The sequence below is a fragment of the Rhizophagus irregularis genome, chromosome 6 (genome assembly GCF_026210795.1).
Source record: "Rhizophagus irregularis chromosome 6, complete sequence".
Taxonomy (NCBI): Eukaryota; Fungi; Glomeromycota; class Glomeromycetes; order Glomerales; family Glomeraceae; genus Rhizophagus; species Rhizophagus irregularis.
In genome coordinates, this window is record NC_089434.1 from 4,602,799 (window position 1) to 4,624,974 (window position 22,176).

The 22,176-nt window shown below is 30.8% G+C and overlaps 6 protein-coding genes across 6 annotated transcripts; 3 read left to right on the forward strand and 3 right to left on the reverse strand.

Moving 5' to 3' along the window:
- Positions 1-5,025: 5,025 nt before the first annotated feature.
- Positions 5,026-5,785, forward strand: OCT59_026676 (uncharacterized protein; the record flags this gene model as incomplete). The annotated part of the gene is made up of 1 exon (XM_066143339.1): positions 5,026-5,785. One exon carries the CDS (start codon positions 5,026-5,028, stop codon positions 5,302-5,304), a length of 279 nt encoding a protein of 92 aa, XP_065992867.1. The 3' UTR covers positions 5,305-5,785.
- Positions 5,786-6,406: 621 nt separating this feature from the next.
- OCT59_026677 (uncharacterized protein) lies at positions 6,407-7,329 on the forward strand (the record flags this gene model as incomplete). The annotated part of the gene is made up of 5 exons (XM_066143340.1): positions 6,407-6,435; positions 6,533-6,548; positions 6,859-6,938; positions 7,021-7,109; positions 7,313-7,329. The coding sequence occupies 5 exons, from the start codon at positions 6,407-6,409 to the stop codon at positions 7,327-7,329; spliced, it is 231 nt and encodes a 76-aa protein (XP_065992868.1).
- Positions 7,330-8,395: 1,066 nt separating this feature from the next.
- Positions 8,396-8,994, reverse strand: OCT59_026678 (uncharacterized protein; the record flags this gene model as incomplete). Its single annotated transcript, XM_066143341.1, has 4 exons — positions 8,396-8,508; positions 8,604-8,696; positions 8,794-8,879; positions 8,972-8,994. The coding sequence occupies 4 exons, from the start codon at positions 8,992-8,994 to the stop codon at positions 8,396-8,398; spliced, it is 315 nt and encodes a 104-aa protein (XP_065992869.1).
- Positions 8,995-15,472: 6,478 nt separating this feature from the next.
- Positions 15,473-15,831, forward strand: OCT59_026679 (Splicing factor 3B subunit 4; the record flags this gene model as incomplete). The annotated part of the gene is made up of 3 exons (XM_066143342.1): positions 15,473-15,517; positions 15,586-15,715; positions 15,797-15,831. 3 exons carry the CDS (start codon positions 15,473-15,475, stop codon positions 15,829-15,831), a joined length of 210 nt encoding a protein of 69 aa, XP_065992870.1.
- Positions 15,832-16,142: 311 nt separating this feature from the next.
- On the reverse strand, positions 16,143-17,863 carry OCT59_026680 (uncharacterized protein; the record flags this gene model as incomplete). Its single annotated transcript, XM_066143343.1, has 10 exons — positions 16,143-16,298; positions 16,394-16,459; positions 16,531-16,602; positions 16,789-16,810; positions 17,021-17,059; positions 17,254-17,305; positions 17,378-17,411; positions 17,531-17,558; positions 17,637-17,746; positions 17,819-17,863. The coding sequence occupies 8 exons, from the start codon at positions 17,861-17,863 to the stop codon at positions 16,549-16,551; spliced, it is 384 nt and encodes a 127-aa protein (XP_065992871.1). The 3' UTR covers positions 16,143-16,298; positions 16,394-16,459; positions 16,531-16,548.
- Positions 17,864-19,750: 1,887 nt separating this feature from the next.
- On the reverse strand, positions 19,751-21,181 carry OCT59_026681 (uncharacterized protein; the record flags this gene model as incomplete). The annotated part of the gene is made up of 1 exon (XM_025329783.2): positions 19,751-21,181. The coding sequence occupies one exon, from the start codon at positions 21,179-21,181 to the stop codon at positions 19,751-19,753; it is 1,431 nt and encodes a 476-aa protein (XP_025180506.1).
- Positions 21,182-22,176: the final 995 nt, after the last annotated feature.

Below are 22,176 nucleotides of genomic sequence, written 5' to 3' on the forward strand. Positions count from 1 at the left end.
AATGCATTTTTCTATAATCATCAATCTTAATAAAAAGGCTAAATTATTTTACCTATATTTTTTATAATTAACTTTTTTTTTATTTTTTATATATTTTACTAAGTTTTCATACTATTTATTTAATAGAAAATATATGTGACAATTTTTTATATAATATATTTCAACTAAATTATAAAATCAGCAATTTTTATAAATATTATATCCAATTATTAAATTAAGATATTTGCTTATTGCAAATATATTACTGATAAAAATCACTATAATCAAATTTAATATAAAGAATATCATACTAATTAGTATATAAGATATTTTTTTTTATTAAAAAATAATATAGTGTTCCAATCCGTCAATCCCCCATCCGTATCCGTCGTCGGATATCTGTCGTTTTCGGATATCCGTCATTTCGGATATCCGTACATACGGATAGGACAGATCACGGATATCCGTGACGGATTGACGGATCCCATCCGAATTAAACGGATCATCCGGATAATCCGATTTTTACTACATAATTCTGGTCAAATCTGTAATGCTGGCCAGAATGATAAAAAAAATTTTTTTTCAACTTTGTGTTACACAAATGTTACACAACATAATTCGGGCTAGCACTATGAATTCGGCCCGATTTAAAATTCAACGGATATCCGAGGTTATCCTTCACGGATATCCGTCATGTCGGATATCCGTACATACGGATAAGACGGATCACGGATATCCGAAAGTGGCGGATGACGGATGACGGATTATCCGCGGATTGTAACACTAAAATAATATACAAAATAAATTTTACTTTTTCTGTTTTTACTTATTAGAATTTATGACTTTCTATATAAATGATAACTATCAATATCTTTAAAATTTTTATTTAGGAAAAACAAAGTTTAATAATATAGCTAAAAATAGTTATACTTAAAATTTATATATAAAAGTTTATGGCAATTTCTATTTGTACATGGGGTGTTTAAACACGGGTCATATTAGTAGATTAAAAACGGCATTCAAAACCTCCTTTAATGCCTTAAGTAAACTTGCAGAGCAGGTGAAAATACATATATTTATCTGTAATATAATAAGAATAAAAAGTAAAAGAGTATAATGTCGGTAGCATTCAATTTCAAATTAAAAAACAAAAAATTAGTCTATTAAAAATTATATTTATATGACCCGTGTACAAACACCCCGTGTAAACTTAGAAATTTTCAAAGTTTATTAATAATTTAAATTTTTTTAAACAAGAAATCTTCTTGGCTTTATTTCTATTTATTGAAGAATAATTGAAACAATTAGATTTTAATAAATCTTTAATTACTATAATTCAAAACCTTAATTTTCCTTTAAATCATTTATCTAATATTTAAATCTGCTTATAATGCATAATCTTCATCTATATATTGTAATTTTAATTCATCTTTAATTGAATATTTAAACTTGAATTTTGGAAAAAAAGTTTTGCATAATCATCTAAGTCAAATTGCTTATTTTAAGTGAAGAACTGAAGATAGAAAAAATTCGAGTCAAAATTCCCTTCAAATGCTTAATACTTTGTATATGCAATTATATTTATAGAGAAAGATGTTATATTTGACAGATTAATCTGGCGGATCCCTGTGACAACAATTCACACGGTACATACATCTACGTGCATACGTGCATAGTTGTATCCGAATTATTGGCCAATAACAGAGCTTTTACGGAATATGCTAAATCTCAAGAATCTGGAACTAATGAATTTAAAAGACCATGATATAGATACATTCCCTGTTGAGACTGCGGATACGGACTAGGGAACGGTAACTGTTGGGAGTCCGGAGCGAAAAGCAAAATCTTAATTAAACTTAATTGAACACGGTAAATTTAATTGAAATATCAAAAAAAAGGATGTTTCGTCATTATAAAATTCAGTTTAAACAAAATTATCATTTATTTTCGTTATTTTTCGAATAAATAGGTTCTATTTTTATCATGCATAAACAAAGAGTAACGTATAACCAAAAGAACCAATACGAATGGATGCCATCGACTCACACAGTGAGCGGGCGGACAACGGGACATTTGTGAAACCGACACGAATAGTATTTAGTCCTTCGCTTCGCTCCGGACTAATGAGATAGTCAATATCAAGATCCAAAAACATATCGATACAACATGGAACATCATAATGGAATACAAACATGGCAATTATTTATAAAGAACTTCCCGTGTAAACGTAACATATGCTTCAAAAATATAAAAAGCGATCGTTCACACAATAAAATTAGTAGATCTATGGTATAAGTGGTATCGACATTCAAATGCCGAATTATTTAGCAATTAAGATCAAAAGGATCAATGATCTAGCCGCGTTAATAAATATAATAACGAATACAAAAATCATAAGTGGCACATAAGAGTTGGATGTACATATCTCCAGAATGGTTTATTAAGCTAAAAAGCAAAATTCGAGCTAGACAAAAATTGGAGTTACGTATTTTTGCGCGAGAGTAAGATAAAATTATCCAAGACGCAATAAAAAAGCGATGCGCTGAAATTCAGACTAACCAAACCAAGTGGCTCAATAATGTATTAGACAAACGGAAACCTCCCATCATTATAGACAAAGCACAATTGTTAATGAGAACGGTCCCACCATCATTACTCACCCTGATGAATTAGAGCGGACAGTTTCCCAATTCTATGCAAACCAATTAGAGCTCGTAATACAGATATAGACAATTTGTCCGAATTTTGGCAATATATAAACCAAAGGATAAATATGCAAGAGTCATGGAGGCACTCAATGAGCTGATTACGTTCGAAGAATGGATGCACACTTTACGTCAATTAAGTCTGGCTCTTTGGTAGGACCATCGGGAATTGATTACAAAATGATCAAGAAATTTCCAAATGAAGTGCACCTACTATTAATACAATTTTTTTAATTTTTTTAATTATTCTCTAAACAAGGCCTTTTACCTTCAAATTGGTAATACCGACCCCATTGCACCTTTGGATTGTTTTATGAATGCGGTCACCAAGCTTTTAACCAACTGACTTAGTTCAATTATTTCATCCAATAATGTATTAAAAGAGCTGAACTTCTGCGGTTTAAAGGAAGAAGGCACCAGCGCACCACTATCCATCCTCACAATTATCATAGAAGATGCTAGAGAAATAAAAAAGAGCTCTGCGAAAAGCATACGATTCTGTGGCCTTAAGGGATTAACATTTATTACGAAGAATAGATATACCGCACAATATCATTAAATGGATTATTAATCTTTTCCTACATCGGAAATTGAGCGCCCTCACTTACTACGGTACCGTCCTCAATTTGCTGCTAAGGACAGCATAGATTAGGGAGACGCCATTTCTCCGAAGATCTTTTGCTCGAGGTATAATATATCAGTTCGATGGCCTCATGATGTTACCGACAAGACTACTTGGGAATCATTCTCAGAATTTGTCCCTACGTTAGCTTATATGAACGACACGTGCTTCATAGACTCATCTAAAGAAAGAATACAAAACAATATAGATCTAGCTAATGAATTTTATAAATTGCACGATATCCACATCAACGGCTCGAAGTCAGAACTGATTGTCTTGAACCCTAGTAATATTACAGAGGAACAGTACGTTGAAATGGGCCGGGAAAAAATAAAATCAAAGCCACAAACTCCAAGATCAGATATTTGGGACATGGATATCGCCCAAACATAGACATCAGCATTTAGCTTATGTCTCAAAACGATGGCATAAAGTGGAATAGCTTTGATCAGGTTGAGATCCGCACAATTGAAATCTCTCATTACATTGATATCAGAAATCACCAAGAACGTCAGATCATTCAAAGTGCGACAATAAACTATTGAGTAGGGAAAGTACGATCACGCACTACGAATGGAATTTTGACGTATACACCTATGAATTTATCGCGGTGTTAATCACACAATCGTAGCCTCATAGAAATAATTATCTGGCCACATGTAGATTGGATCAAACCAGGTTACTTCCTATAATCAAATCATTTGAGGGCAAAATATTAGTACATAACTGCTCTTTAATCTTACCAATAGGGAGTCAAACAACGTTAACGCCATTACATCAAGAATTAAGCATAGCTCCAATCACAACAAAAGTAGTGAAGTTAGTAACAGTATTTTCACCAATAATAAAATGAGCAACAATAGGGGTGCTGTCAGATATTACCTAATATTTTAGGGGGTAAGTTCTTATATTAAAGTGATATTAGGTATTATCTGACAGTGCCCTAAACGTAAATGGATACAGAAACAATAGAAGACACAAAATATGATGTCAGTCGTTATTGCCACGATGCAGCGGACGTATGTGTATGGATAGAGAGGTGGATTGATAACCAAGAACTGAAACATGAGCTTATAACAGTCACTCAATTAACTGAAACACAAATCGGCAGTAACATTCTATACCGATGGATGACACTCTTCAGTCTGGCCCTTACCATTTACACAGATAGTCAAGCTGCAATTCACTCCATTAATCGGATTCAATATATGTCTACGAGAAAGTGGTTAAAAAGAAATAATGTATTGATATTAATTAAAGTAGCATTGTTACTTAGAAAAAAAAAGATAGATCTTAAATTTGTTAAAAACAAGTGGATGTTTTAGCTAAAGAAGTAGTGACATTTTAATAATAGTTTTAACTATAGTTACCTTAATATGCGTTACTTTCCTCATTTTCAAAGATTTCCAATTGAACAGAAATTTAGAAATTCGGGAAACCCATTTTTCAGACTCACGTCGCGGCAGAACATTCATTACTTTTCGTTAACGACAGCATGGGACAGACATGGACAACATTGATTGGGATATTACATGGTCGATTTTCAAACAAATCAAAGGCTTTAAATGTGACCCAATGGCGCTTTTTATTCATTACTAAATTATTTTATAGCCTTCTCCTGACTGCAAATATACTTAAACGCAGAAACAATAATCTTTACACAGACCTAAAGTGTCCGTCATACCAAGAGTATATATTATTGAAGTCTCACAACACCTTATGGATTGTCATTCATACTCGGGTCAGAGACAGGAATTACACCGACGATTACACAATTTGGTTATTAAGTTATCACAACAGCATTTGGACTCTGCTAATTTATCAGAATCTGCAATAAAGACATTCGTTGACAAATTAACTGGCTATCAAGCTTCTTCTGATGAATTTAAAGCCCTCTACACACAAATGGTTACATTGAGGATCCCGCATAACATCTCTAAAATGACGGCGTTTTTTACTCAATTGTCTATTTCTTTATTACCAGTTCCAAGGAACTAATTTGGATCCCAAATGCGCCGCTATGATTAATTAAAGATCGAAAGATAAACGTCCTGATAAAACACTCATTTATAGTGATAGTGAAGAACCGTCTCCGTTAACAACACGACCGCACACAGAGCTAAAAGTCTCCAACAGTATAATTAGAAGAGAACGAATTGTAGCTGCCTTTCCCAAATTATGGAAGCAATTAGAACTATACATAACGAAAAATTTTATATGTGAGATGGGCGTTTAGATCCAAAGACTCGTTACAAATTGGCCATTTCGGTATGATTAATCATTAGCATAATGGGAAAAATTCTTGATTATGAGGATTGTAAGGACTATTAATTTGGGTTATTACAGGATTATAGTTTGGTTTGAGAATTTAATTGCCGATCCGCATGTGATGGATAGAGCAAATTTGAAATCCAATTTTTAATCAAATTAAAATTTTTGTTGAAAAAAATCTTGAGATTATATCTTTTTTTATTCAAGTATTTTAATATTAATATGATACTATAAAAAAAATTTTACAAAAAATTCCTAAACATTACCAATTAGTCAAAATTTGCCTAAATTTGCGCCACTTTTTTTTGCTTTATAAAAAGTACCGGCTAGAAGCTTTTACATGCCAAGATTCAATTACTCACAATCACGTGTTTTTATTCATTAAGTATTGACCAACCACATAAACTTTTTTTCCTGAAGCGAAGCACTCCTCTCGTTCTTAAAGATAGTTGAATTCATACAGTCAACTCTATAAATGTACCACTTATAACTTATAAGTGCATTCCCTTCCTAATGCACACTTTAGTTCAATCCCAAGTTTATATGACCTCTAATTATTTATTCTCTCTCCTTTGTAATTGCACGCTTTTTCTGGTTCCAAGGGGGGGGGGTGCATTTATAGAGAGTTAACTGTACTTCGCTTTTCAATAGGATATCTGCTACAATAGAAAAACCCGTTGTTAATAAAAAATAACGTTGAAGGAGCCATGGAACAAAGTACAAGAAGCTTTAATGTAGTAAAAGAGGAGGTCGTGATATCGGTACATTCACCTTCCAGAAGATAACGATATAACTATAACAAATAAAGCAACGCTTCATTCTCCCGTAAATGTTCATCGACCTAAGATTTGAGCACAGGTATATCGTAGCTTTATTTTTTTTTGTTCTTCAAATAAAGATGTGATTATGTTAAGTATCGGTTAATTTATACTGTTTTTAATATTGTCTTTAAAAGATATGACAAGAGTTATGTGAGACATTAGCTTATTTTAGAGCGTATCAGAGTGGGGTATACCATAAAGATAATGCAGTATACGCGTACTTCGTTGATGGGTTTGGAGCAAAGAGAGATGTCTGTAACGGGCGCGTAGGGCGCGTAATAATATGATCACATGGGTAGATTTTTTTAAATTTTATGATTTGTTTAAGTAAAATATTGATATATGTAAATCGTTGGTTTTGGTTGATTTTACAGGGCGGAAAGAGTTATAAATAGAATGACAAGTATGACCTACTGATAATTCGGTCAAATCCTTGTTGAATAATTATGTCAACAAACAGCCGTCAGCAATAACAATAATTATCAGTGATAAATGTTCAATTTCCAGGGTCAAGGTTCCTGCGCGATATTGCGTACTTGGGTAAGTCTTATTAAGTATTTTATATAAGAATACATATTAATACAATCGAACTAAACACTTTATTTTATGTTATTTATGATAGAATGTATTTAATCACTGAAAATTATGAAATTATGATTTCAAATACCTCTCGATCGGCTCTCATCCCTGGCTTCTGCCTATTACGTATTTGTAGGTATTTTTGCGGGACTAACCAAGGCAATGCATCTAGCGCATTGCACCGAAGAGGATTGGCCCTATCTCCCATTATCATTAAGCTGGACCCTACCAGCGGTCTATAAAAGGGTCTTTGGGGGAGAATGGTTAACATTATCTAATTACAGGCGGAACTTGAAGACGGTGAAATTTATCCATATTTTCTAAATTTTTTCCAGATATGGAATCCTGTTGAAAGGAGTTGGGAAATCGCCACAAGACCTTCAAAATTTTTAATTCCTGGATTTATTTCGGAGGAAATTCTATCAAGACCGCTCCCGTTTAATATTATTCCTTCTCCTCCGATTAGATATAGTGATCTGCTGTTTAAGATGCTACAAATGTTGGTCGATATTATTGCTGAGAAGTCACCTAACTGCTTAAGATCATACTCCTAATTCAATTAAAAGTAGGTACGTTTCTTTATTTTTCAAAGATTTTTTAACCTTCTTTTTTCTTTATAAACAAGGTTGAAAAAATTTTTAAGTAAATAAGAATCAAAATGATGAAAAATTATTTTATATTTATTATATTAAGTCAGCTAATGAATAGAGAGGAGACACCACTACGAAATCCAAAGTGGAAAATTCTCGCGTGTACTATATCAAGACACGGTACCAAATTTCAGAACAAACTATCAGCCTTTTCATATCGGCATTGGATCGAAAACGATGCCATCTAGTCTATACCTTTGGTATACTGAACGATCATTAGATCCTACTACTTGCGCTTTAAAATACGCGGGTTACCGTACCGCAGTTAGTGAAATCCATGAACGTATTGAACGTATTTGATCGAAATACTATCGAAACACACCCGGATGTCGCAAAAACGATGCTATCTATTCACATCAATAAGACCCTATAGATATACTGTAACAACTTCACTTGATTATATATTACAAATAAAGAATTCTTAATTATAATAATTAATTCTAATTCGCCGGGATCCAGACGAAGAACTCGTTGATTAGAATGCTCTAAAGCTTCTACTTCACAAGAAACTTCTGCTTCAAAATTTACTTTATATCGCTCTCAATTATTACGGCTTAATCGAAAAAAAAACACCAAATTTAAAAATGAATCAATGTTAATGACTAAGGAAAGAACACAAGCGCTCTAATACAACAAGTTTTACTTTATGATTTTCTTCACAGAGATGTTGTTCTTCAATTATTGAACCATCTAGAGAACAAACTCCAATAATCCCTATCAACACTTTAAACCAAACATCCGTACGTAAAACATGCAGGAAATAGCCCATTATATAGGGAACTTTTCCAAAGATCCAAAACTAGCAGAACTTCTCAAACATTTACGAGAAACGGCGATGAGATGAAAGTAAATGGTGATGAACTCCTGGCATTCGAGAAAAACTACAGAAATAACACCAAAAGCAATAACCGAAAAGCTTTTAAACAAAGATTGGTGATGATGGTGATTTTGAGAAGAATAATCAAAGTCACTTTACCTCCCAAGAAAACGAAACGTGAACAAAAGATAGTATTATATAATCTTCTAATAATCGTGCGATTAAATCTTCTCGATGACGAAAATATTACTTCTAATTAAGTTCAAGATAAATCGGCAGGGATCAGTACAATTTCTATAAAAGCTGAAGAAATTAATCGAAAGAAATATCTTAAAATACAGAAACGTGCTTTCAATCGAATCTTTTACGCAACCTCCTTCACCACAGTCATCGACTAATAGCAAAATGAACTTGAACATGTCAAGATTCCTTCCACTGAATCAAAATATAGAATGAGAATTTGCGATATTTGCGATGCACCACCAGAAAATTAGAAATCAATCATTCGGAAACTAAAAATGATTTACAGAGTAGATCCAGTATTTCTCATGTCGATGTTTCAACAGAAAATAATTTGAGTTTTCATAACCGCACATTTCAACTAAGGGTCATGGTGTCCTTCTAACATTCCCTATGAGGCCATTGGCATGTACGCAGTCCTGTCCTTGAGGTCACTACTAAAACTATTTCCGATTATGGCGGATATAGAAAAAGTTCTTATCAAGAGAAAGTTTCCAAATCATCTCCTGAGATCTCCCATGTCTACACACCACCTGAAGAAAATCCAAAAGAGTTATTGCGAAGAAATGATTCATCAATGTCATTCTCAACATCATCACCATTTGATGATGGTTCGTCCAGCACAGATCCATTCCCACAGAATCGTGCCGATGAAACTAAAACAAACACGACATCTAAAAAAAAAGCAAAGAAATCAAAAGCTAAACGAAAACATCAAACAAATTCAAAAAATTCAGAGCCACGAAAGATCTTGTTATAATTCCTGTAGTTGTCATACCAACTCTCTTTCTATGAAATTCTCTGATTTTGATAAATAATATTGCACAGTTAAATCTTTATTTGGATATACTTGAACGAGCGCTATTGTAAGAAATGTAAAGGTGATTTGGTTGAGGCAAGAACGAGAAACGCGCATGAAACTGAAGACTTTCTGCTGGCGATCTATTTATGGAATCTGTAGAAATTAAAAGATATCATCAACATCATAAGCGCCGTATTACTTTACAAATTTTTAAATTTTTAAAACTTCGTATGTTGTGATCAAACAGGATTCAAGACCAAGGAAATTTTCTTCATGTTAATACAAAAAATCTCAATCCAAAATTTCTAAATCCAAAGCTTCTATTACTGCAGTCGCTTGTTGCTCAATTATGAACAGAAATATGGTAATCAAAATTTCGATATGAAAAGCAAGTGGGATAGAAAAGGGTTTAAATATAAGAGTAGAGAATGGATAGCTGCAATGTTAATTGTGGAATCTTGGAATCGGAAAGACATCATCTGTTCATCTTATTAAAATTTATTGTTAAAAGGAAACCAATTCTCCCCTCTGGAAATAGATCCATGAGGAGATTTTGGTTTTCTTTTTGTCTATTCTAATTGTAGTTTATTGTAGTGGGAGAGCGGTACTTTCTTTAACAATTGCAAATACTCAAGGATGCAAAGTGGTTCTTAATTCCGGTGGCATGGCATTCGAAATAAAAAAGAGTCCGTTATCAAAGTAGCAACAAAAAAATACATCGATTATTGTTTTTTCAGCCACTCAATGATAAAGCTTTGAGTAAAGAGCATGTAAATGAAGTACGGGAAAGAAACACTTATCTTAATGGGTAAAATTAATGATATGCTTTACTGGTGATAGGAGTAGTATCGCCGAACTAATTAAATTGATAAGTATCTTCACTCAATGCTCAAAAACTCAAATCGTCAAGGCTGACGATTGCAACGAGAGAGAATTTACAATTCGACCAACGGATGTGGACGAATTTATTCGAGAAGATAATACTGATTTTTAACTTGCTATCCGCATGGAAAGTTTACCATGATAGTATTGATATGATGAAACAAAGTCATTAAATAAAAAGATACTTTAAAGAACATGCATCTCCAAAAGCAAGAGTAAACATAAAGAAATTGATAATTAATCATTATAACTTGCCTTATACAACAGGGTATGGCCATACCTTCCACATCAGGTGCTGGTGCTCTTAATGCATAATTTGGTGTAAAGAAGTTGATATTTGATGCCTTAACTAAGACTTTACGAAAAAACATTTACATTAAGAAACTGGCAAAGAATTATCGTAAACCAATGAAACTTGTATTAAAAAGAAATACCTTGATTCAATCAAACATTTTTTGGCTAATAATGAAAACGTATTAAAGTTTACAAATAGTAACGTCATCAATCAAATATATGAATTATATGTGAATGGTCAAATTGTATTTAAAGATTCTATTACAATAACTTATTGAGATAAGGAAATATTGCTGGAATAATACCCATAATGGCATCTAATCTTGCGAGTTTAAATAAAAAGTTCGCTGAACATTTTCCATTTATATGAACGACAGTTGTTCAAAAAACATTCATACTGTAAATGTATGTCGAAAGTTTTAAATGAAATAAAATTAATTGTATAAAGAAAAGAAATTCGGCTAATATCAAGGACCTTTCATTGATTCACCCTTATAATTTATATTTGAAATTACTGCTTAATTGAACTTATTGAAATGAGGCCGAGTCCGGGCATATTGTAGTGAATTAGATTAATTCATGGATTGCAATAATAAACTAATAATGTCCTTCCAAATTTTAAAGTTATATATGTCTTTTAAGTAGTGAAGTTTATCAAACCTTATAATTTCTTTAATAAAAATATTGAGTTTAAATTTACGTATCCCGAATTTAAATCATTTTGGACTAGATATCGTGTAAAATAATCTAAATGTTTTTTTTCAATGTTTAAAGTTATGATAATTTAAAGTTTATAATATTATATGTTTCAGATTTTATTAAAACCGAAAATTAATCACGCTTTACAAGTTCAGCAAAAATTTTACCATAAAGTCTACGCGCATTTCTGAAATTGAAATTGAATTTTATCAGGTTTTCTTAATCGATAATTATTTTCTTTAGTTACTATGTCATAATCATCACGTATAAATCACAAAACGCGGCTCGACGTATTATAATTAATGACTTTATTTTGCGCGCATCATTAACTAGTCAGTTTTTAATATTATGATTGGTCAAAATCGTCATCACATGACCACATATTAAAATTTTCAAAATTGAGTATCTTTCTGTGTCAAAATATTTTATTTATTTACGGTTGATCCGAAGGTTTTTTCGAAGGTATGACAGAGCTTTGTGAACATAATTTGCGTCACCGTCATATTTAGGAACAAAAGCTATGATATCTGCTTTTGTTTCTAAACATGATTAATATTAACGTTAGGCTTTTTGTTTCTCAATCGGGATAAGTCAAATTGCTTAATTAGATGCTTGATATCTTCAGCCCATCGGGAAATGTTTACCTAAATGGTTAAAAATAATCAATTCAGAGTTTTTCCTGTGAAAAACAGAATTACTAACCAAATTTGTTAAAATATGGGATCATATGACATATCGAGTGGTTTTTGTCTTATAAATAGGATAAACTATCTCCAAGATTCGAACTAAAATACCACGAAATTGCGAAATGGGTTGAAGTTGTCACAACAAACTATTATAATTAAAAATCCTTCTATCCCGTAAATACTTTTCATAATAAACATTTTTTTATTCGCAATGCTGCTTCTATAATAGACTAATAATAGTTTTGTTCGTGTCAAATATGACATTCGTATCTATTACGCATTGGATTCAAAATGAATTATAGAATTATAGAATCGTTAAACTTTGAACTAAGAGATTATTCCACAACCACGTAAAAAAAAGAATAACGTGTCTTTTAAAGTACGGAATTACTTTGACTTATGAAGCACGCGAAATGTACACTTTGCCGAGATCCGTCGATATGGAGTATATGGAGTATCTCCTTCGAAAACTGATCCCGATCATATGGGTTGTTTATGGAACTAAGGTGGTGGCGTGGTGGTTCGTGCAGTAAAAAAAATTTAACGAATAAAAAAACTAATGAATGGCAAAAATAAAATAAATAAATCCCTTAAATAAAAAATAAAATAAATCCCTTAAATAAATCTCAAGAAGTTAGAATATATTAATTAAATTGTTTTTTTATTGCAATTTATTAGAGTTTTTAGTTACGTTAAGTTTTTTGTTTTTTGAGTCAAGGTTTAATATTGTATAATTTTTATGATCCATTTTGGATCTAGTAGTAATATATACAAATATCATAAGTGATATGAATAAAATTATTATTAAATCTGTTGAAGAAGCAAACAAGATTTTAAACTTTCTTTCCTCGTAATTAACATACTTTTTTTTTAAAAAAAATTGAATTATTTTATAAAAATATTACATGTTCAAATTATTGTAAATTAAAATTTCGTATACATGAAAATTTTTCAAGAATTTTTTTTCGTATTAGGCTACAATTTCTCAATTTAAATAGGTCTTCAAAATATATGAAAGGAGATGTGGCTTGGTCGGTAACCTTCAAATTTTTAAAAGAAAATGAAAATGTTTTAACGACAAGTTTTTGGACATCGCGTCGACGTACGTAACTTACGTAACTTTCTTGGTTGTACTTACTGGTTATCCCGTAGAAACAATTCCGTTAGTAACGACTCCATTTCTGTTCTCTTTAGTACGAGAGTAGCATTCATCACTTCTCAACAATACTAGGATTCACCTGTTAACTACGTTAACAGTTAATATTTAATTATATATATATAATATCTGTGCCTTGCCATTTCGGTTTCACATACAGGTGGGTTCTTATTTTTGCGCTCCTTTGTTCTCTTTTTTTGTTCTTTAACTTCGTTTTAACTTCCTTTTCTCTTAGGTCCCAGCTCTTCGGCATTTCAGCTCTTCAGTTTTCGGACCCCTGATACGCTCTAAAATAAGCTAATGTCTCACTTGTCGTATCTTTAAAGACTATTAAAAACAACATAATCAAACCTTTATTTGAAGATCAAAAAAAGGTAAAGCTACGATATACCTGTGCTTAAACTTAGGTCGATGAGCATTTGCGGGGAATGAAGCGTTGCTTTATTTGTTACATCGTTATCTTCTGGAAGTGAATGTACCGATATCTCGACCTCCTCTTTACTACATTAAAGCTTCTTTTACTTTGTTCCATGGTTCCTTCAACGTTATTTTTATTAACAACGGATTTTTCTATTGTAGCAGATATCTTATTGAAAAGCGAAGTACAGTTATAATGCACCCCTTGGGACCAGAAAAAAGCGTGCAATTACAAAGGATAGAGAGTAAATAATTAGAGGTCATATAAACTTAGGACTGAACTAAAGTGTGCATTTAGAAAGGGAATGTACTTATAAGTGGTGCATTTATAGAGTTGACTGTATGAATTCAACTATCTTTAAGAACGAGACTTCAGAAAAAAAAGTTTAAAATTGTATATGCGGGTTGGTCAATACTTGATATGTATCACATGTTGTGAGTAATTGAATCTTAGCGTATGTAATGATATTTAAAAACTGATACTGTATAAAAAATTTTTTCGTCTATTATGTCTACTTTCAAAATGCGTTTACTCTCCAAAATTGATATCATATAACTTAGAAAAAAACCTAAATTTCGATATTTTACGAAGAAATATAGGTATTTTCATATTGAAATTTAGTTTTTTTTTCATGTTTTAGTAATATTTCAGCGTTTTTATATGTTCTTTACAACTTTATTCCTTATTCAAAATAAAAAACATTATCAAATATAAACAACTGTTCTGGTGGCGGATAGCGATGTCTATCTTGTGGAAATATTTTTTATGTGCTCCTTTAAACTTTAAACAAGAAATACGTAAAAACCTCTATAATACTATCACCCATTTTTTACCTAATGATCCAGAGGACCGAATACATGCTTTATTTTACTCTTATTCGGTCATTTTTGGTTAATGATGTGGGTAAACCTTTTAATCAATGAAGAGGATCCTGTGTACAAAAAAAATAAAAAAAATATACTAGAAGAAGAAATTTATAAATTAATTTTGATAGATGTAATAATGTAAAACAATTTTCTTTTCGTATTGCCATCATCTTCATAATACGAATAAAATAAACCAATAACATTATTAATGTAATCAAGCGCAAAAGGCTTTACCAAGTCTAAACATTACGTTTCTCTTCACAAAATCAAAACACACTAAAGAAACTTCTTATAATATGGAAAATGTTTCGCCGAAATTGTCAGTGATGATGGTGATGATAATGATAACGATGGTGGTGATGGTGACAAGAATAGGAGGAAGAGGAGGAAGAACTATACCCATTATTAAGTGACGTGGTAGCAAAGAAGGCTGCCCAAGATAACATTGTTAATGTAATCAAGCGCAAAAGGCTTTACCAAGTCTAAACATTACGTTTCTCTTCACAAAAATCAAAACACACTAAAGAAACTTCTTATAATATGGAAAATGTTTCGCCGAAATTGTCAGTGATGATGGTGATGATAATGGTAACGATGGTGGTGATGGTGACAAGAATAGGAGGAAGAGGAGGAAGAACTATACCATTATTAAGTGACGTGGTAACAAAGAAGGCCGCCAAGTTAAAAAAATTTATGTTGGTATCATGTGCCACATTTATTAATCCTAGATTTCTTACAAGTTCAGAAGCTACAACCAATATATATATATGGACCTAAATAATGATTTTGGTAGAAGTGATGTAGATTAGGAGTATTGGGAAAGCTGTTTGAATAAAGCTCTTTTCTGGATCTTCAATTCCTTGTAACTACGTTTTTTACCAAGTGGTATTGAAAGTTTAATAATTGAAAAATCTGGTGTCTTCTGTTTAATTGGCATTATGGTTTGTGGATCATGCAGATCATGCAGATTATGTTATTAAAAATAATGAATCAAATCAAGCTGTATGGGGAGCCTATTCGTGTCAATAAAGTAAGCAGAAACATTTTGATTTGTTTTATTGTCTACTATGTAGCATTGACACTTCGTCGTATTATTAGGCAACTTCTGACAAAAAGAATTTGGACGTAGACGCTTCATTATTTATAAGGAATTTGGATCCTGGTGTCGGTGAAAAAATGTTGTACGATACGTTCAGTCGCTTTCGGTGTTATCGTACAGACTCTCAAGGTATTAATATAGACTAATTTTAATCGAATATCGAATTCATTTTACATATTTAACTTTATTAAGTCGAAATATTTGATTTAGATTATTTAGATTGCATGAGATCCCGATACTGGTAGTGGTAAAGGGTATGGGTTTAGTTCATATGATAATTTCGATTCTTCAGATGCGGCAATTGATGCAATGAACGGACAATATCTGATGAATAAATCAATTACTGTATCATTCATACGGATGGTAAAGGCGAAAGATATGGAAGTGCAGTAGGTTCTTCCGAATTAAATGTATTACTTTCAATACACTAGTTGAAATAGGACAATTCAACCTAAATTTGACTAGGTTGAATATCGGTCTAATGGTGGTCCATTATTCGTACTGTAATGTATTCGACACAACTTTTTATATTTATTTATTAATATAGTTTAATATTAGTTCCAATTTCAAAATTTATTAAATTTATTAAACACTTAAATATATATATGTATATTAGCTATAAATAAAAAAAAAGTCAAAGTTCAGTTCTTAGTATCGCAATCATGTGATCGCATCATGAAAAGAACGAACGTTAAAAATCGTCTCGCTATACCTAAAGAAAAAATAAAGTCCGAGTCCGACTTAAATAAAAATTCAGAAAAACAAAAATTAAAAAAAAATTTCAAAACGAACTGTTTTGAAACTTACCAATCGATCCTATTTTTCAGTTTCCAACCTACCAATTCGATTCAGGAAGTGCGAATCTGTCGATTTCTACAAACAAATTAAAGATAAAAAAAAATTGATAAAAAAAAATCAAAATTAATAATAAAAATAAAACTTACCAATTCCAAGACGCTGATCTACGTCCTACAAAAGAAAACCACCGAAGCGGAAAAAAATTCCAAAGAACCGCCCTATAAAAGTAAGATAGGAATGGTAGGGAAAAACGAGAGAGGAGAGGGAAAGAGGAGAGGGAAAGAGGAGAGGGAAGGAGGGAAGGGTGAGAGGGGAAGAGAGAAAGAAGGCCAAAATAAAGAAATAGAAACGTTAATATAGTATAACGTTTCTTTTTAAATACTGCTAAGATTCGTAATACTTACAAATCTTAGTTCCCACCCGAACCTATTAAAAAAAGAATAAGATCGGTTAGTAACCGTTCCATAATATTAAAAAAAAAAAAAAAAGAATACGAATTGTAATTTATTGAGTATTCTATGACACTCAAAAAAATAAATCGCATAATAAAGTGAAAATGAGTGAATATGAATATGATTAAGTGATATAGCATTGTAATGTAAATAAATTATAATATTATATACATAGATTCCTTACCTGTTTTCTTGATAAACAACATATCGAATAAAAATACTCCTGAGCTCCGTTCATTATAGATATTCTAGGCGATGGTTGTGTTGTTGTTTGTGTATTTATCCCTGGGCGCATGATATCCTCCGTATTGGAGAACGATTGGAGGTGATATGCCAGGACGAGACATTCCAGTATTTATTTGTCGTGGTGAAGGCGCGAACTCCTATCATTGAAGGTGGAACAGTAGGTGGACGAACATTTGCAAACAAAGATTTTTAATTTTCTTCGCTTGAGCTGCCAATAACCGTTCTAAGGTATGCCAATAAAAAAAAAATGGTCACCCATTGAAAGCAATACATTCAATTCGGAAGAAATACGAACCTGCTGCACTTCCATGTCTTTCGCCTTTACCATCCTTTTTGAACGCGTATGATACAGTAATTGGTTTATTCATCAGATATTGTCCGTTCATTGCATCAATTGCCGCATCTGAAGAATCGAAATTATCACATGAAATAAACCCATATCCTTTACCATCACCAGTATCGGGATCTCATGCAATCTAAATTAAATATTTCGACTTAATAAAATTAAATATGTAAAATGAATTCGATATTCGATTATTAGTCTATATTAAAACCTCAGGAGTCTGTACGATAACACCAAAAGCGCTGAACGTATCGTACCAGGATCCAAATTCCTTATAAATAATGAAGCGTCTACGTCCAAATTCTTTTTGTCCGAAGTTGCCTAATAATAATACGACGAAGCGTTAATGCTACATAGTAAACAATAAAAGCAAACCAAGATGTTTCCGCTTACTTTATTGACACGAATAGGCTTCCCATACAGCTTGATTTGATTCATTATTTTTAATAACATAATCTGCATGATCTGCATGATCCACAAACCATACCACTATCGCACTACTTAAAAAAAAGAATGCCATCGTTATCATTATCATTATCATCACCATCATCACATCATCATTATCTCCATCATAAATAATGTCTCACTTGTCGTGTCTTTAAAGACTATTAAAGACTATTAAAAACAGTATTGATACTTAACATAATCAAATCTTTATTTGAAGATCAAAAAAAGGTAAAGCTACGATATACCTGTGCTCAAACCTTAAGTCGATGAACTTGTTACATCGTTATCTTCCGGAACCGATATCTCGACCTCCTCTTTTACTACATTAAAGCTTCTTGTACTTTGTTTCATGGTTCCTACAACGTTATTTTTTAATAACGACGGATTTTTCTATTGTAGCAGATATCCTATTGAAAAGCGAAGTACAGTCAACTCTATAAATGCAAGCCCCGGCTCGCTTCAGGAAAAAAGGTTAAAATTGTATATGCGGGTTGGATATGTATTAATGAATAATTATTTTGATGATCAGAATCTACAAGTAATTTATAATTTATTATTAATATTAAAATCACATGATTGTGAGTAATTCAAATTATTGAATCTTAGTAGTGAAATTTAATAAAATATTGAATTTACTGAAATCATTTTGGACTAGATTTCAAGTCATTAAATATTCAATTTTCTGAGAGATGAATTTTTTGGGTAAAATTTACCTTAAAGTTATGATAATAGCAATTTTATAAGATCTATTCTTTTTGATGTTATTAAAAATTTTCAATACTTAAACACAGCAAAAATTTTACCACTATAAGTTTACGTGTATTTCTGAAAATTGGAATTATCGATTTAAGGAGACCGATAAAATTCAATTATTCTCTTTCACTAAAAGAAATAAATAATACTATGTTTGGCTACTAATCATTTAATTGGCCAATTCGTATTATTTTTAAAACTTTATACTCGTTCAAATTCATGTTTCTTGATAAAGATGCGCAATGTCATCTTTTATAATCATCACGTTGTTAAATCAGAAACAAACCCCGTACGTTAGGCTAGATACAAAACACGGTTCGACGCATCGAAATCAGATATTGAAAGAGTAACATTATAATTGAAAATCTTTATTTTACGCGTTTTAACATTACATAAAAATTTAGTTATAATATTGAACGTCATTGCTTTTGTTACCTGATTACGCTGGCTATTTGCATTGCTTAATTACCGCTTTATCTGATTTTTTTTTTTAAAAAAAATGTAATTGTAAATATTTATGTATTAAACAATAGAATTTATTTTAGTACATATTTTTTTTTTTTTGAATGTAAAATAATTTGATTCATGTATTTTACATGATACGAATGATATCTAATCAAAATTTAATTATTGTAAGCGAAGGTACACGTGATTATATTATTGGGCATTATGCATTATGTATCACATGTCATCGTTAAAAAAAATGACATATGACCAATTCTGGACCGAAATGTGGAAAAAAAATAATAAAGATTAACGTTTTTAAGTTAACGTTGGGCTAACTAAATCAAACCCTCATATTAAATTTTATTATTGAAAAAATTAGAACCGAAATTATCAAAATTGGGAAATGCCAAGATCTTTAAGTGTATTACCGGGGTTGTAATATACCCATGTAAATTATTCAGTAGACATTGGTACATATCCATTTATGTAACAACATAATGTTATCATTGTTATGCTTATCATTTTTATAAACTTAATTTTGTAGCTATTAACAGTTAAAGTGAAAATTTAACTTTATTTATAAAAATAAGCAAATAAAAAAATAATTCTATACTATTAAAAAATAATACTTTTAAGAAAATTAATATATTATAAAAAAAAGAAAAGAAAAATAAAATTTTATAATTTAATTACACCTTCTTTCATATATTTTAACACCACATTTTTTTGATCATCAGGCCATAAATCCATTTCATGATGAGTAAATTTAATAGGGTTCCTTTTTTTACATTTCCAACATTTAAAAAATGCTTCTAAACCATCTTTTGAGAAATTCCAATCATCCCCAGAGAATTCTCGTAAGGATGAAGGAGACTCATTACTTATTATTTCTAATAAGTTGTCTCCAACGTCGGAATGTGTTGAAACATTTATATTAAAGGATAATTTTTCTAAATGTGTGCAATTAGTAAAAATCCTTTTGATTTCACAAAAATTTCTAGGGTCAATATCCAAATTTAAATTTTTTAAATTTGGACAATTTTTTGCTATTGCTTTAATTAAATTTAAATTTTCGGCCTGATAATCTTGAAATTCTAGTGAATAGCATATATCAATTTCTATAATGTTCTCATCGGAATTTTCAATTATTAAGCATTCAACACTACTTTGTATAAATGTAGCTTCAAAGCATTGAAGTTTTGGAAAACAAACTTTATCTAAACAATCTTCCCATTGTTTCCAGTCTACATTCATATAACAGATATCAAGTTCATTTCTATCATTATTAATAATCTCCAAATGTTGTAGATTTATTAAATTTAAAAATGAGTCAGGATCGATAAGTGGTGCTACTATAAACTTTTTCAATGTAGCAGCCTTTTTCTTGATCGCATTGCTTAATAGTGGGTATTTGTTTTCATTATCAATAAAATGTAAAAATAAGTACCGCAGATCATGTTGCATTTCAATAAATGAAGCTAATCCTTCAGAATCCTCATTACAATAATTAACTTCTAAATTTTTTATATTCTGGCAAATAGTGGCAAGTTCGAATAATGTTTTTGAAGTTACCATGTTATTTTCAAAACTAATTCCAAGAGATTGTAGGTTTAAAAAAAATGATCCCGCACTTGGAAATTTATAGAATTCTTTACCAGTATTTAAATAAAAATGCTTCACATTTTTACAATTTTCGAAAATTAAATTGTAAATTTGGTTTTCTAATAAATTTTTTTTATGAATAGAATCTTCTTCAATAAAAAGTTGCACCATGTCTTTAATCCAAAATGTCGTGATTTGAGTAAAACAATTCATGTAATCAAATGTTGGTTTTCTTGGTAATTTATATGAAGGCAGTATAATATTATTTTTGATCAAAAGGTTTTCTGATTCGATCGATAAAAAATTGGCTATTACTTTATATAATTTTATACGTGATTCCCTGTCACGATTATAGGCAATTACATTACGAGAGATATATTTCCATAGGAAAGGTACGGCTATATTAGACCAGGATCTATTCACAAGGACGCAAGAATGTAAAGATGAAAGATCATCTTGTAATTCGAGCATAATCAATAAAAGTATATCTGAGTAAAGTTGAACCATAGCTATGATGAAGAGAAGAATAAATAGTATGAATGATTATTATGTATGAAGAATAGTATTGTATAAACGATTGAATAGAATGAAAAAAATTATAATGTCAAAACCAACAAGATACATCCATGTTATATATATAAAAAAAAAGTTATAATTATTAGGTGCCTAATATAAATTTTTTATAGTAGGGGCTTTAAATACAATGATTATGCTATGTTCCGATTTCCGGTTTATGTTGGCAAATCTGAGTCGGCCGTTAGGTGTAATTGTATCAAAATCAATAAACTTGGTTTGGGAAATCAAGGCTGTATCAAAATCAATTATTAAAATTTTATCATACATTAAAATCAAAGATTCCGAATATTATTTTTATCATCATTTTTTATATAATAGAATTTTCTCGTTTATTAACTTTTAGTTTGATAAAATGTTTTATATTATAATATTTAGTTTGAAACTTGTGCATTGAATAACTTTTTCATTTTCTTTAATCCCTTTTTAAAGAAATGAAACTTTTACATTTTCAAAAAAATGATTATCTAATGCGTAATATTCGAGAACTTTTTTTGTGACATAAAAATGTTTCATGTGTATTATATTGTTTTTGGATTTAGTTTTAGACACAGAATGCTCGTGTGACAAATATTATAGAATTTGTCTGCGGTCATATTCTTATTTAAAATTGCATTACATATTGTTACAGTTACAGAAAAAGGATTAAAAGGATTAAGGTTTCAGTACACCCGAGTTACTGTACATACGGCCAATAAAATGTGGTTCAATTTTAATAATTGTGCAAATTTAAGACAAAAAAGTCAATATGTATAATGTATAATTCATGATATATAAAGCTAACAATGGTTTTCAGTGTTAAAAAAGTTTCATGCCTCTACGTGTTGTCAATTTCTTTTACAAACGTAGATGCAAGAGTGGATTTCATGAAAAATTATTTTCTAGTCATGTGATACTGTCAGCTACAATATAATAAAAATTACATCATT